The sequence below is a fragment of the Cavia porcellus genome, unplaced genomic scaffold (genome assembly GCF_034190915.1).
Source record: "Cavia porcellus strain 051 isolate PalLab524CR breed Dunkin Hartley unplaced genomic scaffold, mCavPor4.1 scaffold_14, whole genome shotgun sequence".
NCBI classification, from domain to species: domain Eukaryota; kingdom Metazoa; phylum Chordata; class Mammalia; order Rodentia; family Caviidae; genus Cavia; species Cavia porcellus.
The window spans coordinates 9,723,699-9,735,557 of record NW_026947497.1 but is presented as its reverse complement, the minus strand read 5'-3'; the positions used below and the strand labels follow the sequence as shown (position 1 = coordinate 9,735,557).

Sequence of the window (11,859 nt, the reverse complement as noted above, 5' to 3'; positions counted from 1 at the left end):
AGTTTAAACTTTGATATGGTATCAAAATATACAGCCATTGACCAATCTTAGCTGGAGAGAGAGCAGTTTCTATTTAGAAGGAAGGAAGAAAAGAAAGAAGGGAGGAAGGAAAGGAGGAAGGAAGGGAAGAACAGAAGGAACAAAGGAAGGAAGGAGGGAAAGAGAGGGACAAACCACAGTCCTTTATCTACTTCGAATTATGAACCTGTCAGCTGACCAGGCACTTTGCCAAAATGTTTACGTCATACTTTAAAAAATAAACTTCAAGTTTGAACTTTGCCAGAAACTTGGAACATGGACACTCCTTATCCTCATGCTTCAGATAAATCTTTTGCAAAGTGCATACAGTTACTTTTGCTTCTATTGATCCCTAGATCTAGACCTTTAGCTCCTTGGATAAGAATCAGTTACACCAGTCAGGCATAATCACTGTTATGATTTTGACATAGATCCTTCCAATTAGAATACATGTTCAGTTGATCTTGGAAGTGTTAATTGCAATGATATATTGATTAAAGGCATAGATTTTATTTCATTTTATGAAGCATCGTTTTATTTTTTTCCTGTAAAGGAAGATGGCTGAGAAACAAGCTTGGCAATAATTCTTCCCTTTTTTGTCTCCCCGTTTTTAATAAACCTACAGGAATTGTGTGGAAGAGGGGCTAACAGATATTTTATATTCCAATGCTTTCTTAAAACATTTATAGACTTAAGATCTGCAGCCTCCCTCATCCTGTAATCCATGGGATCTTAACAATTGACCTGTGTAACAATTGATCTGTGTGTTTGTGTACATGGATACAAAATGATTCGTGGGAGAAAATCTTATCTGTGCACAAGACACTACTTTTGGAGTGTATTCCATTGAAACATCAGCCTTTCAAATTAAAAAGACCTCAATATTTCCCTTAAATTGTCTGATTATTAGAACAGGAAGACATAACATCTAGATTCAAACTCACTTTTGTTCTCATAAAACATCCAAACTCAATTGAAAAGGTATTTTAGAGACATTTTCTTTAGGACATAGTTCATTTCATGTATCTATTCTAAACTGAACTTTAGACAAGCCAGTGATCAGTTAGCTCTGATGGGGGTGGTGCTATTTTCACGTCCTGTACAATCGCTTTGGGACTTGACTACTGTATTTCAAAGTGACCTCAGCCCTTGGAGTTTTGGTGGGACCGTGAAGATGAAAGGCTTATTAGTATGGGCTGAAGGATGAGACCGTAGATGAACATACGCAATCTCGAGAGAAAGTTGCAGTAAAGATAAGGGGGGACCTGGAAACGAGACTGAGAAAGGATGGTTGGTCTGCTCGGCTTTGTTGTCCTTTTGTCCTTTTGGGGTGTGAGGAGTGTGGTAGCTTGCCCAGACCCAGAAGAATGCACTGGGGGTGACAGGGAGCCTGGTGAAAGCCAGGCTTGCATTCAGTCTTACAAGGCTGGGTGTGGCCAGTTTAAGCCCTACTATGCAGGGCTCTTCTTCGGTGTCCTTACTGGCTGAGTACTAGGGGTGCTCAGTCTCCCCAGAAATCACCTGAGGGTTACCCAGTCTCCCCTCCAATTTGAGTTTGAATTTCTTCATGGCACTGTCTCTTCTTTGCAAGAAGCAGATGTGCTTGTTTAAAGATTCTATATGACCTTGTCCTATGCAGTTACAATGTTTCTTCTTAGCCTTGACCAAAAGAATACTCTTTTCCTCTCCCTGTATTCACACTTAGATTCTGTAAAGGTGGTTCTCAATATTTTTATCTTTTTCAAAGTCCGCTTCACATAGGATCTTCTTAAATGCATGCTTAAAAATGGACCACCATAAGTTTTTATTTCTTACGGGGAAAATAAGAAACATGTTTCTCTACTTATGCAAAGAGAAGAAAAAGAAACATTGAAGATACATATAAGAGAGAGAACAGACTTACTAGCTTGCCACGTTTTGTGAAGTCAAATAAAGATGTAACCTAAGACCAATGAGAGAAGGTTCCCATGCCCTCAAGAAGGATGTGTATCAAGCCGTTGTTGAGGGCAATGGTTGACACTTGCTGAGACAGTCACTTCTAACCCTTATCCTTTGCGTATAGGAAAGGAGGCATTAGAAGAATAAGGAGAGCAAGTCTTTGGTTGAAAGGAATCTTGGTTAGATAATTATGTAATAGTAGATACATTATGTCAACTTGAGAAATTTAGAAGTTTAACTAAGTGACTCAGCAGGGAGCCAGAGTCTTTCCTCTGTAAACATCCTCATCCTGTGCAAGAGGAGGACAGGGAGATGGTGTGAGTGCTACAGCCACCTTAGGGCAGGTAGCCTGCATACAATATAAGGGAGGAAAAGAGGCTTTCCCTCCTTTTTTGTTCTTGTTGCGTTTTGCTACCTTCTGCTGCCTTGAACTGTTGCCCCTCTGCCATGGCTCCCTGCCTTGGAGCCAGCTGATTATGGACTGAAACCTCCACAAACTGTGAGCTAAATAAACCTTTCCTTACTTAGTTCTGGGTGTTGGGTATTTTTTCTCAGCAACAAGAGAAAGGTAACCAAGATAGTATAGAAAAGAAGAAAAGAGTTTTAAGTTTTCACCTTCATCCTTATCTCTGGACCTTATTCTACCTTAGAATCATCATATTCCTTTAATTAGACACATGTGTGCATTTCAGAAAAGAGTGAGGATTCAAGGTTATACAATGAGGCTTTGCAGTTCAAATCTTTTTTTTTTTTTCCTTAGTAAAAGTAATATATCAATTTTCTATTGGTACTTGTCATAAAAAATTAAAATTCTGCCCAGGCATTCAAAATGCATAATTTATTATGAAACATGGCTCAGATAACTAACCAGTATGCTTTAGGTAATGCTTAGTCTTGCTCCATTTTTTTTTTTTTTTTCTTTTGAGACAGGGTCTTGCCTTGTAGCCCAGGCTGGCCTTGAACTCATGGTGATTCTCCTAGCTCAGCCTTCCAAGAGCTGGAATTTGCTTCATTTTAAAAATATTTCCCCTTCCTGTGTTTTCATCTTCTCCCACCAGTGTTATTCTCAGATTATTGATGGAGATGTGTAAAAAGAATTACTATGGAGCACTGGCTCCCGTGACCACAGAGATGGAGAAGCCTCTCATATCACCTCTGTAAGCCACAGACCCAGGGACACTGGTGGCGGGAATGAGTCTAAAGTTCTGAGAATCAGAAGAGCTGGTGGTGGAAATTTAAGTGCAGAGACTGCGGAAGATGAAATGACATTAAGAAATGTCCCAGGCTGAGCAGCCAGGTAGAAACGGGGGTCTTCTCTTCTCATCTTTTACTCCACCAGTTCCCCAGGGCACTGGATGGAGACCACCACATTGGAGCGGGTGGTCTCCTTTGGGGAGTCCTCTGATTCAGATGCTGTCCACTTCGGGAAACTCCCTCATAGACACATTCAGAAGTGGTGTTTCACTGGGACACCAGGGGCCCAGTCAAGTCGGCTCATGAATTAACTATCACAATTGAATAAGGTCTTCATGCATAACCCACCTAATATTTCTAACATTTCTATTATATAATAAGCCCTATCTTGTCTCCTGCTTGCCTTACATTAATTAGTAAATGGCTTTAGAAAGCAAATGAAAACAAAAAGAACTGAGTTAGGAGGGAACCGGCGAGCTGGGAGTCTAACGGTGGTAGAGAACCTGCATTTGCACACAAGGCCCTGGGGTCCCTGGAAAGGGTACATGGAGAAGAATAGGCCAGAAAGGGTAGAGAGAAGCTGGCTAACTCCAGCAGGCTGTGTTTTGCCCTCATGCTCCTGTAACGGGCCCTAACACACTAATGCTGCCACCTGTGCACATAAATGTCTAACACCTGGGTGCAGTTAGATGCAGGGGTTTACAGCGGTGCTGGATGTTAAAGTCAGTGCTGGGCCCCTTTTCCTAACATGTTCACGTCCCTCATTCCATTTCCCGGGGCTGGGATGGTAACGACCTCCCTTCCCAGGCTTCCTGTGATTGGATTCCTCTGGGATGACTGCTTATATGAGATCTGGAAGGAAACAGGTGAGGCCTGGGGCCACAGATATAAACCATGACAGGCTCAAAACTGGAAGCTGTGATGTTAATCCTCAGGAAGCAAGAGGTGTCTTCTGATGATTCAGAATGTCTATGTCACTCTTGCTTTTGAAATAATTTAAGACAGTGTTTTTAAAACTTTTATAGAAAATTATTTTCCATCTCTTTTTCCCTCTACCTACATTTGAATCTGCTGGTTTAGCTGTATGAAATAAGACATCCATAAATTTTCCATGGGCGTGCAGGGTAGAGCAGCTCTGAGGACTGACACTGATTGGCAGCTTCTGGATGCCATGCCCCTGACTATTTACTATCCCTGGAGCAGAAGGACTGTGTTGGTCACTTTTCTCATCACTGGGAAAAACACCCAATGTTCACAGCTCGACAGAGGAGAGGTTTATTCTGGCTCACGTTTTAGCACCCAGAGAATTGACACCAATCTGATGAGCTAAAGTTGCAGGCAGGATAGCATCTTACTCATGGTTAACGCCCATAGCAGGGCATCAGACAAGCAGGAGACACTCAATACATGTCTGCATGTCTGAAAAAGTGAGGGTAGGCAGCTGAGTGGGATACAACAAGAAGACAGTGAAATTACCTAGTCATGAGATTATCATCCACATGTTAGGTGCACTCTTAGAATACTGAGATTTGTACAGACAAAGCAAGCTTTAAGTGATGAACTTAATTCATGTTTTAAGTATTGTCTTAGTTACTTTTAACTCATCACTGAGACAAAATACCTGATGCCCAAAATTGGGAAAGGAAAGGTTTATTTCTTACAATTTTTGGAGGTTTCAGTTCATACTCAGTTGGCACCAAGGCAGGGTGGCATGGCGGGGCCGCAGTTCATGGCGGCTGCAAACAGCAAGGCAGAAACCAGAAAGAGAGAGACACGCCTTCTTCCTGCCATTACATTGTGTGCTGGCTCCACCCATAGGCGGGTGTAGCACTGACACCATCAATCCAAGCGCTAGACAATGAACCAATCACAAATGCACAATGCAAATGCATGAGGCCTGAGGGCCACAGACATAAACCACGACAGGCTCAAAACTGGAAGCTGTGATGTTAATCCTCAGGAAGCAAGAGGTGTCTTCTGATGATTCAGGATGTCTATGTCACTCTTGCTTTTGAAATAATTTAAGACAGTGTTTTTAAAACTTTCATAGAAAATTATTTTCCATGTCTTTTTCCCTCCACCTACATTTGAATCTGCTGGTTTAGCTGCATGGAATAAGACATCATAAGAACGAGGAGCAGAAAAGTTTAAGTTGTGATTGTGACCCACGGTTGTATGAACAAAATCAAAGCTAAGATTTCAATTGTACCCACTGGCTTTATTTCTCGTCAGGCCAAACCTACAGTGCTCTAGGCTTCTGAAGGTTCTGTATAAATTTAGATTTCTCTGGATTAAACAGATTGGGACACAGTAATTTTCTATCTCTTCCATCTATTGGACTTATTCTGTGGTTATTCTAGGCATTAAGTGCCACATCCAAGCTATTCTGGCCACCAGCTTCTATGAAATTGATGTCTTTAATCAGTTCATGCATTTTAATTTGATCAGTGTTATCTCTCTGGGTGAGGATCTAAGGGTTTAAATGTAAAACTCACCTCTAAGATGATCCAGCCTCGGCTATGCGGAATCATGCGAGAGACGTCTACGTGTTTCTCTCTTTACACTTAGATTGCTAGGTGAGGTCCAAGTGGAACGCTAATTCCATTTAACTTTATGGAATAAAGTTATGCCATCTCTTTCCTGAATAGTTTCCAATTATTTAGTTCTTTTTTCCCTCTAAGATTCGCGGAGCACAGTTAAGCACTCCATTCCCTCCAATTTCATAGCATATTTGAAGGAGCTTTGTGAGGGGCGGAGAGATGAGAAAGCCCCAAGCATAAAGAAGGTCAGCGTCTTGAATCATAGATGTGACTCGCTAAATTACTTAAGGGATGCCGCTGTCGTGTTTAAGAAAAAGTGACACTGAAAAACAATGTTTTTCAAGGTAATAATTTAGATTTATTTTAAAAAAGAATGAAGAGTTCTCTTGTTGATTTTGTAAGAGAAAAGCCAACAGTCAGCCATTTCTTTGGTTAATTCATGCAGTTCTCCAGCAAAATTTAAGCTCAGGTTACTTTGGTAGGATTTAAAGTAGTAAGACATATGTGAATAAAATGATATTAGGTCTGTGTAATTCAGAATAATAAAATAAAGATTAAGATGGTAATGTGTCCCTCAAGTACTGGTATTTAAACTTTAAAAATCAATCAAGAGAGCAGATTAAGTGGTGTTTCTTTGGTACTAAAAATGTAAAGCTAAGACCAAATTGTTCTATTTTCACAGATTTAAGATACAAAGAATGATATTTAAAGACATTAAAATGACTATTAAATTCTCTTCAGTTTGTAAAGAATCTCCTATGAAGTACACTTAGAAGAAATCCCTGAGTATATTAAATACTCTATTAGCATCTTCCTTCATAAACAAAGAAGAACAATTTAAAAGCTTTGCCAGACATCAACATAGCACTCAGCAAAAGCAGGCTCCCCCTGCAGTGCTGTAAATTAGGTACTCAATGTTTTGCTTAACAGGAGAAACTACAGATTTGCAAAATTACAGCATGACATTTGAACACATTAACCATCCTTCGTTATAGCAAGAAACCATTCTTTTATAGGGTTTCTGTTTTGCTTTAGCCATTCAATATTGTTCTTCACTGTTTCAAGAACTTGTTCCCTAGGTGTCTGTCCTGCTCCAGCATCTGGGTATTTTGCAAAAAAGCTCTGCATCTGGAAAAGACAGGGAAATAATTAAGAATGTTGTTTTCAAACTTCAAGAATTTCACTTACAAAGCAGGTCTGCTTCCCTTTCCCATGAAAATTCAGTACCCCACCGAGATGTGCCTGTGGGTGCAGTGTTCAGACAGCACCCAGGTCTCAGATCCGCAGTCATGCTGGGCACAGCAACAGCTTGTCACATGAACAGAGGCTCTCACCAGTGAGAAAAGAGGCAGAATGTGATGCCTGGCCTGCCCATTTCTGCTTCTGACTTCTGTATGTCCTGTGGGTTCCCTGGAAAATGTGGCCCATGGGATGATGGCTTTGCCTACCCTCTCTTCCTAGAACTGGTTTAATATTCCAGTTCACTTATTAAAGATGCATAAGAAGCCTTTGTTCAGCTGGTTCTACCCTCCTTTCTGTCTTCCAAAACTATTCTCAAACTTGATCGTAGTATTATTTTTCAGTGACAGAAATAACAATTATTTTGTTTCTTAACAGATGCAAGAATCTTAATACTTGGCTTGATATCTAACCAATACCAAGCTTTCACACACTTTCTATTTGTCCAATGGACATATTACCTTCCCAGGAATTTAGGTTTGAAACTTATTTGGAAATTTCAAAATTTTGAGTTTTGAGTGGAATCAAACCTTGAAGAGCTTATTCTAGAGTCACAATTACCAGGAAAAGGCAGACACAGTGCTCATGCTTTGGCACACCAAAGTGTCTCCAGACATCCCCAACCATTGCCTTTCCCAGCTCTAAAATTTTGTTTCTTGCTCATCTGAAATTTTTTCAGCTCAGAAACGTTAGGTATGTCTGTGTTAGATAAAAGAATGTTGTTTCTCATTGTCTTTTGTGATGAGTGAAGCAAGCAGCACTTCTATTTGAGAAATAAGTTTGATATGTTTCCTTGTAAGCAAGCAGAGGGGAATTGCTTCATACCTCCCAGAGCTGCAATTCTGTGTTGAACGGCTCTGCTATCGTGACGATGCGACCCAGGTACCTGTCATTGATCGTAAATCTGAAATACAGACGAGAAAAAGGAAATATAAGTGCCTGGAACCTCATACTTTTTTCCAGATACAAGTGTTTCCTTTTTATTGTGTGTGTTTAAAGTAATTTTCAAAGTCAGCTTAACACAGTCAGAAAACACATTTAACTTAAAATAGTTGCATTCAGGAGACATTCTTAGTAAAGTCTGTGTTTCTTTCTGTAGACAGATTCACAGCATTTTCTCAGATATAGCAGACTTTTTCTATAAATATATTCTCTTTCCTGTGTACTTGAGAACTCAGCTAGCGATTATGCTTCTCAGCCTCGCTCTGAGCTGACATGTAACCCAGTTCTTCAAGAGAAGACGATAGGATTTTAGAGTCTATGTCATTTCTTTATATTCTTTTTTAAAGAGCAAGAATCCAATGTTTTCTTCTAAACTATAACGTACATGGGCATCATACAGGTACAGATCTAATCACAACCGATCACAGTGCAAGAGAAAGGACCGCAGAACTGAGTATAGAATTTGACCACCAGGACGTTGTAAAGGGAAAAAGGAAGATATATCTAGACATAAAGTAATAAGAAATTTTATATTTAAAAAGTATAGCAAAAGCAAAAGACACCATGAAGATTAAACACTGCTGAAGCTTGTCTTACACATATTTATGTTTCCACTAAAAGGAACTTCAAACTAAAAAGTAAAAACTAGCAGGAAATATATTTTCACCATATAAAGGTGAAAAGGAAGGAATATGCCCGTGTGAAATGAGCAAGCCGAGCAAAAGTGCTGGTGGGGAGAGACGAAGAGCTCTTTGCAGCAATCACGTGTGATCTTCCGCGTACCAGGTCTGATGTCACTCTTAGCACAGGCTCCCTTGAATGTAATCACTTCTCATTGACAAAGTCATCAACCACATCCAAAGTGTGACTCCGAGACCTTCTCCTGGTAGCCCTGTCTCTGGACCCTTCACCTGGCCTCCAGAACCAAGCCTTTGCTGGCAGAACTCCCCCCGCCTCTTAGAGGGCCACATCCTTTGTGGCACCAGGGCAGGCCAGTGGTCGGTGTACACAGGTCCCATTGCTGAGCCCGGACCATCACTCCTCTACCCAGAGATTAGAAAACCTCTGCTCCTTTCGGACATTCTCCCTCAACTACGATGCTCCCTGGCACTTGTTCCTTTCCCTCTCTTCCCTGGGACACCGTCATCTTGGATGGTACAAGGTCTAACCGCATGCTGGCTCCTTAGTTTCCTGATCTCATGTCCAGTGCTATTTCCTGAGCTCCATCTCCACCACCCAACTCCCACGACAGTGCGTAATCACCTTTCAAAGTCCTCTGCATCCATGGCCACAGTTTATGTGTCATTCAGTTTCCGCTGTGAGAACTCCTGGAGGCCCACTGCCCGCCCGTCCCCACGTCTTCTCTGACCTGGACCACCAGCTCTCCCTTTTTTCACTTAATTATTTCTATAGTTTGGACACCATGGTCGAACCATTTCCAGTAACATGTTTGTGCTGGCCCTAAGCTGCCTGGAATTTTAATAATAATCTACATCAAGCAAAACCTCACCTTTGGATGAAATCAACCACGCACTCTCTGAGTTTGAGTCAGGTGGTCAAATGCTGACATGGGAAGCCACTGAACTTTCCTCACAGTGTTTCATTATAAGTTCACAGATTTAAATCTCAAGTGGACCCTCATACCAATAACCCTCTTACATTACCTTCACCAGTTACTCTGCTTCTTTTGAATTAAAAAAAAGTTTCCATTCTCTTCCAAACCCACTTCACCTCTTGATCCCCCAACTCCAAGGTGTCCTCCTTCTGCTTCTTGTAGAAAATACCCAACCACACCGTGTCTTTAGTTTGCAAATGTGTGAATAGGCCTGTCTTCCTGCTTTCATCTGGGACTTGGCTGCTGTTTCTTCCCTCTTTTTTTTCTTTTGGTCTTCTTCATTTTTATCGGTACCAGGGATTGAACTCAGGACCGCACACTTGCAAGGCAGGCGCTTATACCGCTGAGCTAAATCCCCAGCTCCACCTCCCTCTTTCTTAAACATCCTTTTTTTAGAAAGCCTTTTTCCTGTTTTACATATTAATGGTCTCATTTTTCAACAGATCTTTCTCATCAGCATTTAAGTATAGTCAGTGTATTGAAATATGAAGAAGAAACCCTTCTTTGATCTAGCATCTTTCCAATGTCCTTTCTCTTGCTTCCCACTTACTGTTACTGATATCCTCACTGACGCATGCGTGATTCTGTTCAGTCGGAGTCTGCTTCCATACTTTACTGAAAAATTCTTGCAAGGATTTTATGTCAGTAAATTTTTGGTCTTTAGTTTACACACATCAACAAAGACCTACACCCTTCTTGAAACAGTCTCCACTTTGACCCCACAAAAGGGAAACACAAGGAGCAAGCTGAGCTGCTGTGTCTCCCGAAAACCATGTCCTAGGCATTATTATCCTTGTCACCTGATTTTCATGGCCTATTCCCAATCTGCCACCAAGTCCTAGAGGTTACTGTACCTTCTCCCCTTCACCTGTACAGCGGGTCTCTAATCTATCACTGTCTTTGCAAGACTGTAGCTGATAGCTAACTGCTTTTCCCAAATCCAAGTCTGCACCTCACCCTACCACCAGTTTTCCTTTTGAAAGAAAATCCAGCATTTCACTTTTGCCTTTGAAAACCTTTAGTGTTCCTCTTAGAACAAAGCCCAACTCTTAACGCGACTCTGCAGCTCTTAGCCTCCACCTCTTCCCTCTCCTGAGAGATCTTCAGCAGTTAGGAATGCTTCATATATATATATATATATATATATATATATATATATATATATATCAAATGCAGTTTTGGGGACATTTTGGGTACATGTTATGATCGTATTCATCACAGGACGTTTATACTTGTGCGTGATAGGTTCTGATTCATTTCCCCAACCCTCCTCCTTCCTCCGGCCCATCTCCCCTCCCTATCTGCAAAGCTGTTTCCATTTTATCCTCTTCCCCCTTCACTCCTGCTTCTCCTTCAGCTCCGTCACCAGCACTCCCTGAGGATGCGTCCGCCTCCCCAGTGCCTCTCGCTTGGTTGTTTCCCCTTTGCAGCAGCTGAGCGCCCCGAGTCTCTCCTCTTGGCAGATGCTGTGGCTTAAGTACATGCATTTGACCGCTACTCTTTCCTTCATGCTGGGCTCCACCACTGGGCTCTGCACTCTGCCGAGACAGCGTGCCCGCCAAGTTCCTCCTTATCCGAGCATCCTCAGTGCCAGTCACTGTGCCTGGCACACAGTAACTGCTTCGCGTGGTTTTCTGGGTGAAGAACTGAAATCAGATATCAGTTTTTATCCATCCAGGTAACAGAATTATTTTTAAAAACAGCACTGAGTATTGAAGGGGGTTGGGAAAACAGGGAATCCTTAGAAAAATTTTTCTGGGTAAGTTTTGTACATCTATCAGAAACCCTAAAAATAAACACCTTCTTTAAGTCAGTAGTATTACTTCTAGTATTCTTTACATCCTGGAAATATTGTCAGGGAAAATTCACAAAAAACAAACAGACTCGGATTTAAAGATGCTCATCAATACGTTACTGAGAGCAGCAGAGGGACAATTCTGTTGTCTAGGAGGTGGAGCCTGCCTACATAAACCAAGACGCAGCTGCACACTAAATTCTATTTGGCCATTATCAATAACATTGAAGAAGCTTATTTCATTCTAGAAATGAAGATGGCATCAGTGCAGAAGGGGGATTATTAGAAATAGAAGAGAGGAAGGGAGGGCATCAGGGCAGGTGCATGTGATTATAGGGTATCACATGCATGTATAAAAACGTCCTGAAGAAACATACTGTTCAATTAATATATACCAATAATTGCAATAAGAAGAAAAAGGCATAAAGACATGAACAGATATCCACAATATGCAGTGCGATCTCCAAATTATATGTGTGACACAGGGCAAATTATAAAACCATACGTATAGTTCTATTTCTGTGAAATAAATAAATTAATAGCCATAGAAAAATGACTCAAGGAAAAACAGAAATTAT

The 11,859-nt window shown here is 41.1% G+C and overlaps 1 protein-coding gene across 1 annotated transcript in view; it reads right to left on the bottom strand.

Moving 5' to 3' along the window:
• Nucleotides 1-6,025: 6,025 nt before the first annotated feature.
• Enpep (glutamyl aminopeptidase) overlaps nt 6,026-11,859 on the bottom strand; it is an 80,650-nt gene continuing 74,816 nt past the window's right edge. Inside the window, exons 19-20 of the mRNA XM_023564343.2 lie at nt 7,755-7,833; nt 6,026-6,818 (exon numbers count right to left, since the gene is read on the bottom strand). Of these exons, the coding sequence (XP_023420111.2) occupies nt 6,666-6,818; nt 7,755-7,833 (232 nt within the window). The 3' untranslated portion in view covers nt 6,026-6,665. The remainder of the gene's footprint in view (nt 6,819-7,754; nt 7,834-11,859) is intronic.